Here is a 13,557-nt window from a genome sequence, read left to right as displayed (position 1 = left end):
GTGGACCCTTAGTTCCACTAATTGGAACACTGTAATAAAAAGAAAAAAAGGTCTCAAACTAGTTACTTTTAATTATAATAGCTTTGTCATTTCATACATCTGACAGCATTGAATTGATCCAGGTCAGCCCTCCATGAATAAAACAGTGAGACAGTTTGCTTCTTAGAGAAACTTTCAACCTAATTAACACAAATACATTATTATTACTGGAGAAACTGGGCATTGCTTAATGAAAGCCAGTTAGTAGAACTACCTTTGTTATCAAACAAAATAATTTTTGAGACTGTAGGAAGTCTCAAAAAAGAGGCAGGAAGATTGAGTTGGAGGTGATATACCTGGAACAAATGATTTCACATTAATATTGTGAAAATGGAACAATACTAATCTCTTTAAAAACAAGAGTATCTAAGGTTGTTGAGAGCTTTTAATATAAAAGAATAACCAGTACACAAATTATTTCAAATTAAAGTAGACTGTCATAAATAGTATAGTATGCCCCACTGGTAGACTATCATAAATACTATAAATATGACCCACTGGTGAGCAAAATTAAACTTATCTCTGGGGCTGTGGAAATAATTCTTAAAAGAGATGGATGGAATTTGACCTGGTCTTGAGAAGTAGCACTTGAGAAAGCAGATGCAGCAGAGGAAGCCTCATAGCTAATGGAGACAGCATGGGCTAAGGAGGAAAACAACTAAGCAAGTGCTGATCCTGAGGAGACTGGTGGTTTAAGAACTGAGATTTTAGGGATCAAAAGAAGTGGTCAAGAGAAAAGGCTGCAAAGCTTTTTAGAGTTACAGGAAAATTTTGTATTAATAATACATTTTCTGAAGCATTATGGGATCATAACTCCTTTCTCCCAAATTTAAAGACAGATTTTCCATAAAGCTCTCTATTTTTCTTGATTATTTGACATTCCTTCCTATGTATTTATATGCAAAGTACACTACTCACCTGGAGATGAAAAAGCTCCTACACTGCAGGAGTTCAGCTTTAATGACAGAAAGTAGACAAAGTAAACAATTACAATTCAGTGTACGATTTAGTAATGGCAAAACTACCTTCATGTAACACTGGTCAAACAAGAAGTCAGCTGTTAAATCCATTTGTGTCCAAATAATGCACCAAACTAAAAGAATACCTATTTCGTTTACCAAGTCAGAGCTATTCTAAGTGGAGTTCAGTTTTATGAGTTAACAGCATGGGGTCTGGACAAGGCTGGTTTCTTGGGCAAAGGCTTAGAAGTGGGCCTTGGTTAACTGTGCTTTGGGAACATCTTAAAACTATTAGTAATTTCATTTTGGAATTTGAGTTTTGTAAGTGACGTCCAGCGGGATAATGGAACATGTGCCAAGGCCTTGTTGTCTCAGGTCATGTGTGGTCCTATCTCCCACAGCCTCCCCAGGTGGACTCTCTGGTTTCCTGCTCTCTTGTCTCCACCCAGCAACTGCTGCCACCTTGTTCCAGTGCATACACCCCTACCTGAGTCTTGGGGCAGGGGTCTCAGGCACCTTTGAGGGTCTGCCCTAACAACCTAATGTCTCTGTGCTTTAGGGAGCATCTCATTAAATAATAAATTTTAAAACACCATGAAGAGTCAAGAGACACTATAGAAGAAACTGGTTATTTTATTTGTTTTGTTTTGCGACGAAGTTTCACTCTTGTTGCCCAGTCTGGAATGGTCTTGGCTCACTGGGACCTCCGCCTCCCGAGTTCAAGTGATTATCCTGCCTCAGCCTCCCAAGTAGCTGGGATCACAAGCATGCGTCACCACGCTCAGTTAATTTTGCATTTTTAGTAGAGACGGGGTTTTGTTTCTGGAATTGGTTCCTTCCGGTGGGTTCTTGGTCTCACCAACTTCAAGAATGAAGCCGCGGACCCTCGCAGTGAGTGTTACAGTTCTTAAAGATGGTGTGTCCGGAGTTTGTTTCTTCAGATGTTCAGATGTGTCCGGAGTTTCTTCCTTCTGGTGGGTTGGTGGTCTTGCTGACTTCAGGAGTGAAGCCACAGACCTTTGCAGTGAGTGTTACAGCTCTTAAAGGTGGCACATCCAGAGTTGTTCATTCCTCCCGGTGGGTTCGTGGTCTCGCTGGCTTTCACGAGTGAAGCTGCAGACCTTCCCCGTGAATGTTAACAGCTCATAAAGGCAGTGCGGACCCAAAGAGTGACCAGCAGCAAGATTTATTGTGAAGAGCAAAACAACAAAGCTTCACCAGAACAGGTTACCCCACTGGTGGCTGGGGTGGCCTGCTTTTATTCCCTTATTTGGCACCACCCACATCCTGCTGATTGGTCCATTTTACAGAGTGCTGATTGGTGTTTACAATCCGTTAGCTAGACACAGAGTGCTGACTGGTGCATTCACAATCCTTTAGCTAGACACAAAAGTTCTCCAAGTCCCCACCCAATTAGCTAGACACAGAGGGCTGATTGGTGTGTTTACAATCCTTTAGCTAGACACAAAAGTTCTCCAAGTCCCCACCCAATTAGCTAGACACAGAGCACTGATTGGTGTGTTTACAAACCTTTAGCTAGACAGAGTGCTGACTGGTGTGTTCACAAACCTTTGGCTAGACCCAGAGCACTGATTGGTGCATTTACAATCCTTTAGCTAGACAGAAAAGTTCTCCAAGTCCTCAACCGACCCAGAAGCTCAGCTAGCTTCACCTCTCAGTTTCTCCATGTTAGTCAGGCTGGTCTCCAATTCCCGACCTCAGGTGATCCGCCCGCCTCGGCCTCCCAAAGTGCTGCGATTACAGGCATGAGCCACTGTCCCCTGCTGGAAGAAACGTTTTTCCTGTATTTTAAATGAAGGGGCCTGGATTTTCATTTTGCACTGCACCCCACATATTATGTAGCTGGACTTGAAGTCCTATAGCAGTGGACAGTACCAGGCAAGTGACTCTGGGCAAGGCACTGGGTGCCTCTGAAGTCACTTTACACATCTGTAAAATAATAGTTCAGAGCAGAGTTGGGTGGCTCACTCCTGTAGTACTAGCTATTTGGAAGGCTGAGGTGACAGGATGGCTTGCATCCAGGAGTTTGAGGCTGCAGTGAGCTATAAATGTGCCACTGCACACCAGCCTGGATGACAGACAGACCAGGTCTCTAACAAAATAATAATAATTATAATAGAATAATAATATCTATCTTGTTGGATTTCTGTGGAGATTTTGAGCTAATTTATGTAAAGCTCTTGGATCAGCATTTGACACATTTTAATGGTCAATACTAGAAAGTGTTGACAATTATACATTACCTAATTCAAACACATTCCCTTACGTGTCCTATGCCCGCCGGCTAATATTTCTAAACAGCCATTCCCACAGGCAGTACCAAATGTGTATCCTGGTTTTTCTTCAAACGTTCATTCCTTAAATTTAAACCCTTCTATAGTGTGCAGGAAAAAATGTTCGCACCTCAGCTATAATGTGAGGTTGGAACAAAAAGCTGTGAGGATTTAAAAAGGCGTGTTTGTTAGAAAAGCAAAAAATATTCACAAACACTAGATTTTAAAAAATGGAAGCAAAAAATCGTTCATTCAAGTGCTTGACCATTTCACAAGAGCTCTTTCACAGCCGCTCAGCGCCCCCCTCGCCATTACGAGAGAAAAACCAAGGCCGGTACAATGCGGGCGCAGTGTACTAAGGGGACACACACATACAGTGTACTAAGGGGACACACACACACACATACACACACACCCCCCCACATCTTGAAAACCTGTACGTTCCACCGCTACCAGCCCGCCTCTGGTTTCCATAGGAACGCGCAATTCCGTTGCGTCGCCCTTTGCGCCGGAAGTTGCTCTATATCAGTTCCGGTTTTCCCCTCCAAGCGTCAACGTTTCCTTTTCCCAGGCGGCAGCTAGAGCAGACGGCGGATGAATTGTGGACAGAAGAGGCTTCCGTTGAGGGGCGTGGCGACGCAGCCGCAGTCTGGGAGACTCAGTTCACGTGCAGGCAGCGGCGGATCATATTCCGTAATCTACCATGGCTCAGCCGGGAACTCTGAACCTCAATAACGAGGTGAGCGCCGAGCAACCTATGGGGCTGACATTGAGGGTCCTCAAAACCAGGTCTTTTGAGACGCGTGGTCGGAGGCGGGCAAAGAGGGTGCGGCTGGAGGAACTTTCGTGGTGGGCCCAGGGGAGTTTCCCACAACTTGGAGTTTGGCAACCGGTAATTTCCCTTTTCGGTCTCTAGGTGACTAAAGTGACAGACATGTGTCAGGCCCCACGAATTTATGTGTATGGGACTTTGGGAAGACCCTTTAGCCTGGATATTCAACATTTTCGTCTGTAAAGCGGAACTCAAGATAGTTCGTCCCAGGGTTGTGAGATTAACTGAGATACGTGAAGTATTTGCAAGTGCCTGACCCTTAAACTTTCAGTACACATTACCTGCTCCTTATTGCCTGTCGAAAATGAAAGAGAGAAATTAAGAGCTGTAGCTTCTAAGAAATTGCTGATCTTGAATGAGACTGTATGCTCAGTACTTCGTTTCCTCTTCCAGTTAGTGTCTTACTCCTTTGCTTCGATTTACAGCGGAACTTCAATAAAGAACTGTTCATACTTGCTATCCCCAATTCTTTTTTCTGCTTCTTCAGTCCATTCTCATCAGACATTTGTTCTCACCACCGTCTCTTCCCTAATGTGCTAAGGTCAACAAAATACTATTCCTACCACTTACCCGCCTCTGGTTTCTGCTTCTATTCAACAAAGTAATGTCATCCGAAGTCTTAAAGTAAGCTGGAAACGTAAGGATCGAGTAAGGAACTCACAGTGACATACAGAAAGGAAATTCTTTATCCCGTGTATGAGCAGGTCACTGTTTAGAGTACACATAGTAATGTAAGAGATATTTCATATTTTCTAGTAACAAGGCGGGAAAATGAAGTGGGTAATATTTGTACTTGGTCTTTAAGGATCTTCCCCAGGAATCACTTAGTCAGTGATTCAGGAAAGGGGAAGAAGTCATTCCAGGCAGAGGAACTGGTATAAGCAGGAAAGGGTTAGTAGCAGAAGAAACCGTGGGTAATATAGGGATAGGTAACTTCACTGATGGGAACTTGTGAGATGAAGAAGGAAATAAAACTGAAATATATTCCCTACTGCCAGATTCACGAGTCTGGATTTCAGTTGAAAGTGGAGTACAAGATATGCTGAAGAGGGAAGCTGCAAGCAGTTACTATTTACTCATAAACATACATTAAGCTTATGCTTTCTGCCAGAAAGCATTTGGTGGGCTATTTTCCATTAGGTTACCTGTGATGTATGAAAGATCGGAGTAATGTCCTTGGGATTTCAACCCCAGGGAGCTTCATATCAAATTTTGTAATGACTTTGATGATGGAAATGACAGGGGATAAGCCATTTAAGACTGTTTTTCCACTTAGCTAACTTCTGTTCTTCTTCAAAACAGTTAAAATTTGACCTTTAGGAAACCTTCATTAACTCACCTCGGTCTGGGTTAGGTGTCTATTCTTTGTGCAGCCAGATTGCTTTCTCCTCTGGAAACACTTATGTAACTGTTTCTGTCTTCCTGTGTTTATGTGTCTGTCACGTGTAACACATATGTTTACTAGGTAATTAAATGAATTTATGAAAGCAGGAACTATACACATCCATCACTGAAGTCTAGTGTGTTCTAATGTGAAGGGGATAAAAAGATCAGAAAAAAAGTGGAGATGATGGAGGATATTATAATTTAAAATTAGTGGGGGGAAAAACCACAAAAGGAAAGATAGTTATAGATTTATCTACATTAAAAAATTGAATAACATACCAAAGAAAAGAAAAAGGACAACCAACTAGAAAAAAAAATATGCAGCAAATATGACAAAGGACTAATGCCTTTAATAGGAAATACCTCATAGAAATTAAAAGAAACCATCTCAGAAAATAGGCAGAAGTGAATTAACAACTTCTTAAGGAGGAAATGTATCTGAAAAATAATTTGAATTTGCTTTCAATCTTTTCACTTCTTTTCCATCACCACTAGAATCCTAGTACAGCTGCTGTACTAGCTTCCCAGCTACTTACATGGACTCTTCTCAAACTTTAATCTTTTATATATATATATATATATATATATATACACACTTTAGGTTCTGGGGTACATGTGCAGAACATGCAGGTTTGTTACATAGGTATACATGCGCCATGGTGGTTTACTGCACCCATCAACCTGTCATCTACATTAGATATTTATCCTAATGCTATCCCTTCCCCTCCCCCACCCGCCCACTGCCACAGGCCCTGTTGTGTGATGTTCCCTTCCCTGTGTCCATGTGTTCTCATTGTTCAACTCCAACTTATGAGTGAGAACATGCGGTGTTTGGTTTTCTTTTCTTGTGTTGCTTTGCAGAGAATGATGGTTTCCAGCTTCATCCATGTCCCTGCAAAGGACATGAACTCATACTTTTTTATGGCTGCATTGTATTCCATGGTGTGTATGTGCCACATTTTCATTATCCAGTCTATCATTGATAGCCATTTGGGTTGGTTCAAAGTCTTTGCTATTGTAAACAGTGGCACAAAAAACATATGTGCACACGTGCCTTTATAGCAGAATGATTTATAATCCTTTGGGTATATAGCCAGTAATGGGATGCTGGGTCAAATGGTGTTTCTATTGCTAGATCCTTGAGGAATCACCACACTGCCTTCCACTATGGTTGAACTAATTTACACTTCCACCAACAGTGTAAAAGTGTTCCTATTTCTTCACATCCTCTCCAGCATCTGTTGTTTCCTGACTTTTCAATGATTGCCATTCTAACTGGCATGAGATGGTATCTCATTGTGGTTTGGATTTGCATTTCTCTAATGACCAGTGATGATGAGCATTTTTTCATATATTCGTCGACTGCGCAAATGACTTCTTTTGAGAAATGTCTGTTCATATCCTTTGTCCACTTTTTGATGGGGTTGTTTTTTTCTTGTAAATTTGTTTAAGTTCTTTGTAGATTCTGGATATTAGCCCTTTGTCAAAGGGGTAGATTGCAAGAATTTTCTCCCATTCTGTAGGTTGCCTGTTCACTCTGATGGTAATTTCTTTTGCTGTGCAGAAGCTCTTTAGTTTAATTAGATCCCATTTGTCATTTTTGGCTTTTGTTGCCATTGCTTTTGGTGTTTTAGTCATGAAGTCTTTGTCCATGCCTGTGTCCTGAATGGTATTGCCTAGGTTTTCTTCTAGGGTTTTTATGGTTTTAGGTCTGACGTTTAAATCTTTAATCCATTTTGAGTTAATTTTTGTAGAAGGTGTAAGGAAGGGGTCCAGTTTCAGTTTTCTGCATATGGCTAGCCAGTTTTCCCAACAACATTTATTAAATAGGGAATCCTTTCCCCATTGCTTGTTTTTGTCAGGTTTGTCAAAGATCAGATGTTTGTAGATGTGTGGTATTGTTTCTGAGGCCTCTGTTCTGTTCCATTGGTGTATATATCTGTTTTGGTACCAGTACCATGCTGTTTTGATTACTGTAGCTTTGTATTATAGTTTGATGTCAGGTAGCACGATGCCTCCAGCTTTGTCCCTTTTGCTTAGGATTGCCTTGGCTATGCAGGCTCTTTTTTGATTCCATATGAAATTTAAATTAGTTTTTTCCAATTCTGTGAAGAAAGTCCATGGTAGCTTGATGGGAATAGCATTGAATCTATAATTACTTTGGGCAGTATGGCCGTTTTCACAATATTGATTCTTCTTATGAGCATGGAATGTTTTTCCATTTGTGTGTGTCCTCTCTTATTTCCCTGAGCAGTGGTTTGTAGTTCTTGAAGAGGTCCTTCACATCCCTTTAAGTTGTATTTCTAGATATTTTTTTCTCTTTGTAGCAATTATGAATGGGAGTTCACTCATGATTTGGCTCCCCATTTGTTATTGGTGTATAGGAATGCTTGTGATTTTTGCACATTGATTTTGTATCCTGAGACTTTGCTGAAGTTGCTTATAAGCGTAAGGAGATTTTGGGCTGAGATGATGGGGTTTTCTAAATATACAATCATGTCATCTGCAAACAGGGACAATTTGACTTCCTTTCTTCCTATGTGAATACCCTTTATTTCTTTCTCTTGCCTGATTGCCCTGGCCAGAACTTCCAATACTATGTTGTAAAGAGATTAAGATTAAAGTTTGTTGTTATTCTTGCGAAGTAAAGTAAAAATTTATCTTTACTCTTCTAAAAAATAAACCATCACTTTTTACTCTATCTTGATGATTATTTGTTGCATATTCTTGGTACTTAGAAGAGAGAATTTTTAATTGCTTTTTATAGCAGCTTCCCTAATCTCCAGCACAGTACCTTGTCTATAGGTAAATTTAAGAAGTAAATATATATTGGGCAGATGAAAGCATGGATAGCATAACTGTCAACTAATGTTCAAATGAGAGGGAAAATCTCCTAAATGCTGACTTTTTTCTCCCTTTCCATTAGAACTAGAGGAGAAATGCACAATTGAAAACCAGTGCTGTAGAATTTAGTGAGTAAATAATTTGCAAAACTAGAGCTAGATTTTCTCAAGTCATCTGTTTTCTAAAATTTAGACAGCAGTGATATGTAAAAATCAGAATTAGGAGGTGTAGCAATCTGATAGAGTGCTTTAATTTCATAGGAAGGCCAAATCCTATGTATACAACTGACATTATTTTATTCTTTTTTTCTTTTTTTTTTTTTTTTGGGTTGGAGTCTCCCTCTGTTCCCCTGGCTGGAGTGCAGTGGCGCAGTCTCGGCTCACTGCAAGTTCCGCCTCCCAGGTTCACACCATTCTCCTGCCTCAGCCTCCCGAATAGATGGGACTACAGGTGCCTGCCATCACTCCTGGCTAATATATATATGTATATATATATTTTGTATTTTTAGTAGAGACGGGATTTCACCGTGTTAGCCAAGATGGCCTCAATCTTCTGACCTCGGCCTCGCAAAGTGCTGGGACTACAGGCATGAGCCACCGCACCTGGCCTATTTTATTCATTGATAGCAAATTACCAGTAAGCCCATTAGAAAATTGGTTTTCATTTCTTGTAAGACAGTAAAGGTAGAAACTAAAGTGCCAAAGAACAAAATGAGTTTCCTCCACATATTGTAAAACATAAGAATGTCCGGAACCATGTTTGTATGTGCTTATGAAGTTACAAAACTCCGATGTCATGATTAGGTGCAGAGTATTTTTTAACAATTTTTTTCTGAAATATTAAATTAGGGCCTATCTGTAAGAAAAGAACCAATTTGTGTTTAGTTATTAAACTATTCTGGAAAGTTTTGCTAGGTGGCAGCATGTGCCCAATAATGGTTAAATTGTAGATAATCACTAAGCACTCGATATTTTTAAAAATTTTTGCTCATCAGAAATAAAAAGTAAAATCAACAATAAGTTATCATCCATATGACATAATTAGGATCCTTTTTATAAAACAATAATTTTGGCCAGGTGCAGTGCCTCACTCTGTAATCCCAGCACTTTGGGAGGCTGAGGCTGGCGGATCACTTGAGCTCACGAGTTTGAGACCAGCCTGGGTGACGTGGTGAAAACTCGTCTCTACAAAAAATACAGAAAAATTAACCAAACATCGTAGTACATACTTGTAGTCCCAGCTACTTGGGAGGCTGATGTGGGAAGATGGCTTGAGCTCGGGATGGGGCGGAAGTTGCGATGAGCCGAGATCACACAACTGTTCTCCAGCCTGGGCAATAGAGCCAGACCTTGTCTCGAAAAAAGACAAGAAACCCAATAGTTTTGTTAACTATGAATTACTTCAAACGTATGGAAAATAATGTAATGAATCTTATAATCTGCTTCCTCTGTTTAGGAAATGTCAGTGTTTTGCTATATCTTAATGTTTAATTCCACCAATCTTCTTTTCTACCTCAGCTGTAATTACTCCTCTTGGTGTGTGTTTTTCTCTTGATATTTTTCACAATTTTTGTAACATAAGTATCTATACCCAGTGTATAGTATTGTGTTGTGTACTTTTAAACTGTATATTGTTTTACAAATTATAAATTATAGTAGTCTCCCCTTATCCATGGGGGTTATGTTCAAAGACCCCCAGTGTATGCTTAAAACCTCAGATAGTACCAAACTGTCTTCATTATTATTATTATTTTCTGTACTGTAATGGGCAGGTAACAGATACAGCAGGAATACACTGGATGTATGATTTACATCCCATGTGGGATGGAGTAGTACAGTGAGAGATTTCATCATGCTGCTCAGAGTGGTACACAATTTAAAATTTATGAGTTATTTATATTTGGAATTTTGGCTAACCGCAGGTAATTGAAACTGCTGACGACAAAATTGTTGGTAAGGGGGGACTTCTGTATTTTATTCACCAAATGTTACTTTTCAAGTTTTATCCATGTAATACCTACAGATCTTTTGCATTGATTTAGAATACTACATTGCTATATGCTTTATTTATATACATTATCTTCTCTCTCATGCTACATTTTGTTAAAGTGCTGCCATGAATAATCTTGTGTATAGCCTTTTCCTGTTGTTGAGAAGGTGTCTTCGGAATATATTCCTAGAAGTAGGACTTTTGTTAAAGCACAGCAAGGTTTCCTCCAAAGAAGTAAACCAGTTTGCATTTCTACCAGCAGTGTATTTGTCTGTTTCCTCACAACCTCGTACACAGAATGTGTTGTCATAGTTCTTTTGTATTTCCTAACCTGATAAGTAATTAATGAATAACAGAAGTTTTAACGTGTTCTTAGAAACACAGATATAGTTAGACTTTTCTGAACACTGCAAGTTCCCCTGGAAGAATACTAGCTCTTGGAATAACTATTTTCTAATAACTATAGATTTTTATTACAGGCTAACTCAAAAGCATGGTAAAGTTGGTGAATTATCAGAGGCTAACTAGTTGGCCAGCTAACACATAGCCAGCCAAAAGTCAATTCAGGTAGCATTTAATTTTGTCTTTGGACCAAAGTCTGCTGTCTGCTTTGTATATCAGAAACTTCCTATCATTGTCACCACAGAAATAGAGCTCATTCTCTAAAAAGCAAATTCATATTAAACATAAATGTATAAGAGATTGTGTGAATGAGAAAGGTAGCTTATTTTTAAAAATCTGATATACATAGTAATGCTCACATTGTAAAATACATTCTTTTCCTGTATACGCTGACCATCAGCTGCTTGGTATGTAGAAATGCAGAAAAGGGTTTTAGTTGCATGATTCATGTTGAGCTATGATGCATCTGTTCCCATAATTGAGTTATTCCAGAACAGATTAGATTTCTCAAGTCTCTGAGCTGGGGAACCCTTTCTTTGGAATTTCCTTGAGTTGGACACTGCCAACTTTTGCCTCTCTGTGGTTTCCTTTCCTGTGTTTATGTTGACTCTTCTGAGTCATCTCACATGGTCTTTTCCCAAATAGCTATATTAGACTTCCATTGTATTTATAGTATTTTTATATTGTCTATGCAAGAGATGCCCTATGTTTAGATTTTGCCAGGTTACCTTTAAAGGCCTCTGTATGCCTAATTTATAGGTGGTACTTCACTGTCAGTACATATATATTCACTGTGTATGTAAGTCTTAACTCTTTTTCTTTAGATCTTATAGATTGTCTTAAATGCGTTCTCTTGCTGTTTGGAAGCCCCTTGGCTTGGCTTCGTTAGTCTTGTTGGTGATGGCTTCAGATCTTCACTTCAATTTCTGTCTTCATACCCCTTCTACTTCTCTTTCATTTGCTTTCTTCTGTGTCAGCATATTTTATTTACATTTCTAAGCCTCTGTTTTCTCTGTGCTCACACTATTGCTCTGTTCTTTCCCTCCTAAACAATAATCATACTGTTTTTACAATTCTAACAATGATAGTTCTTGCTTTTGGTTAGAGTTTTGCCAAAGTGTACTGCCATTAAGCAGTGCACTTGGACTTCTGGCAGTATTGGTGTATTAGGTCTGTTCATTGCCTTCTGAGTTGTCTGTCAACCAACTTTATAACTCCTGGGTGACAAATGAATTGGCAGCCTTTTAAATCCCAACTTAAAGGCTATATTTGTCATCAGTTTTGCAAAAATCTAAGTGTTTGGGGAAACCTAAGTCTTAAATATATAAAAGTCTTATATAACCAATTCTTTTTGGTTTTAGAGTTCCCTTATCCATTAATACAAATATAGTATTTCTTAAATTAGAATTTTAAAATTGGAGACAAGCTTTCTTATGATTGGACTCCAACCAAGGACCAACTCTGCCCTCTGCAGTTTATTAGTTAAGTTTGGTTAACAGTGGTTAGCAAATGGTATATTATCATCTCATGCACCTGCAAAGTTAAGCAATTAGAAACATTTGTTAATATATTTTAATGTGTAGTTCATCACTTGCTATTAGTTTATTTTTTATGGATTACTTTTAAAAATGTATCATGACACCATATAATTCTGTTTATGCAATGTGGCAGTTCTTTTTTTTTTTCCTTAAACCTTGTCTATGTGCCTTTTCATTTATGCAAAGTATGTTTTTTTTCTAAATGGGTCTAATTTTGAAACAAATTCCTAAGAGGTTAACTTATCTAGGGGGAAAGAAGCCTGATTACTGTGCATTTTTAAAATATATTATGCATTTGAAACAGTGAATAGACTGTGTATTGTTATATTTCTGTTCATTTATTTAACCAATATTTATTGGACATATACTGTGTGCCATGCACTATGTTAGGTGTTGAGATGCAGTGTTGGATAAAACCAGATACTTGACCTTCACAGAATTTATAACCTACTGGGGAAAGACACATTAAAAATAATCAGATTAAAAGTAAAGTAAAAGTTACCAAGTAAAGGTACTTGTGACCCTCTCAGGGAGGCCAGAAGAGACTCTTCGTAGAAATGACAGTTGGTCCAAAATCAGGATGAATAGATGTTAACAAGCTGACATGGGAAGAAAGAACATTCTGACCAGTGGAAATGGTAGGTGTAAAGGCTTTGTAGTAGAAGTGAGCATGGTGAGGACAGGGGACTGAAAGGCCAGTGTGGTTCTTCTGAGAACAATTGGAGACCGTTAAAAAGAGTTACGTAAAGGTGTGACATTGGATATATACTTTAAAAAATTTTATTCTGATGGCATTGTGGATAACTGATTGGAGAGAGGCAAGAATAGGTGCGGAGAAACCAGTTAACAGTATCTCAGCCACGATTGTGAAAAGGTCAAGGTAGGGGAAAAAGTGGTACAATTTGAAAGATAGTTAGGATTTAAGATTAATAGGACTTGGAGATTCATTGTGAAGGATTAAGAGAGCTACCTCTAATGACCCTTAGGTTTATAACTAAAATAATTGTTCCATTCCCTGAAATATGAAACTCCCCTCCCCAACAAAAGAAGGGAAGGGTCTTATTGGAGGTGAAGAACATGAGTTTAAGTGTGAATTTGAGGTGATTTTGAGCACACTCAGAAAGAAATGTCAAGCAGAAAGTTGCACATTTGGGCTTGAAGCTAAAAGGAGTGATCTCAGCTCAAGGTAAAATTTTTGACTCCTCTTTGTTTAGGTGACAAATATGCACACATAACATCTCCCAGAGCTAAACAATGTATTGTGAAAAGAAACA

The 13,557-nt window shown here is 39.0% G+C and overlaps 1 protein-coding gene across 2 annotated transcripts in view; it reads left to right on the top strand.

Moving 5' to 3' along the window:
• The first annotated feature begins 3,922 nt into the window (after positions 1-3,922).
• SRFBP1 (serum response factor binding protein 1) overlaps positions 3,923-13,557 on the top strand; it is a 61,054-nt gene continuing 51,419 nt past the window's right edge. Inside the window, exon 1 of one of the 2 annotated variants that reach the window (XM_050795545.1) lies at positions 3,923-4,031. In XM_050795545.1, coding sequence (XP_050651502.1) covers positions 3,996-4,031 — 36 coding nt within the window. In that variant the 5' untranslated portion in view covers positions 3,923-3,995. The other variant, XM_050795544.1, reaches the window with a different exon arrangement.

Source organism: Macaca thibetana, chromosome 6 (genome assembly GCF_024542745.1).
Source record: "Macaca thibetana thibetana isolate TM-01 chromosome 6, ASM2454274v1, whole genome shotgun sequence".
Lineage (NCBI taxonomy): Eukaryota > Metazoa > Chordata > Mammalia > Primates > Cercopithecidae > Macaca > Macaca thibetana.
The sequence above is the reverse complement of the archived record's forward strand: the minus strand, read 5'-3'. Positions and strand labels throughout refer to the sequence as shown.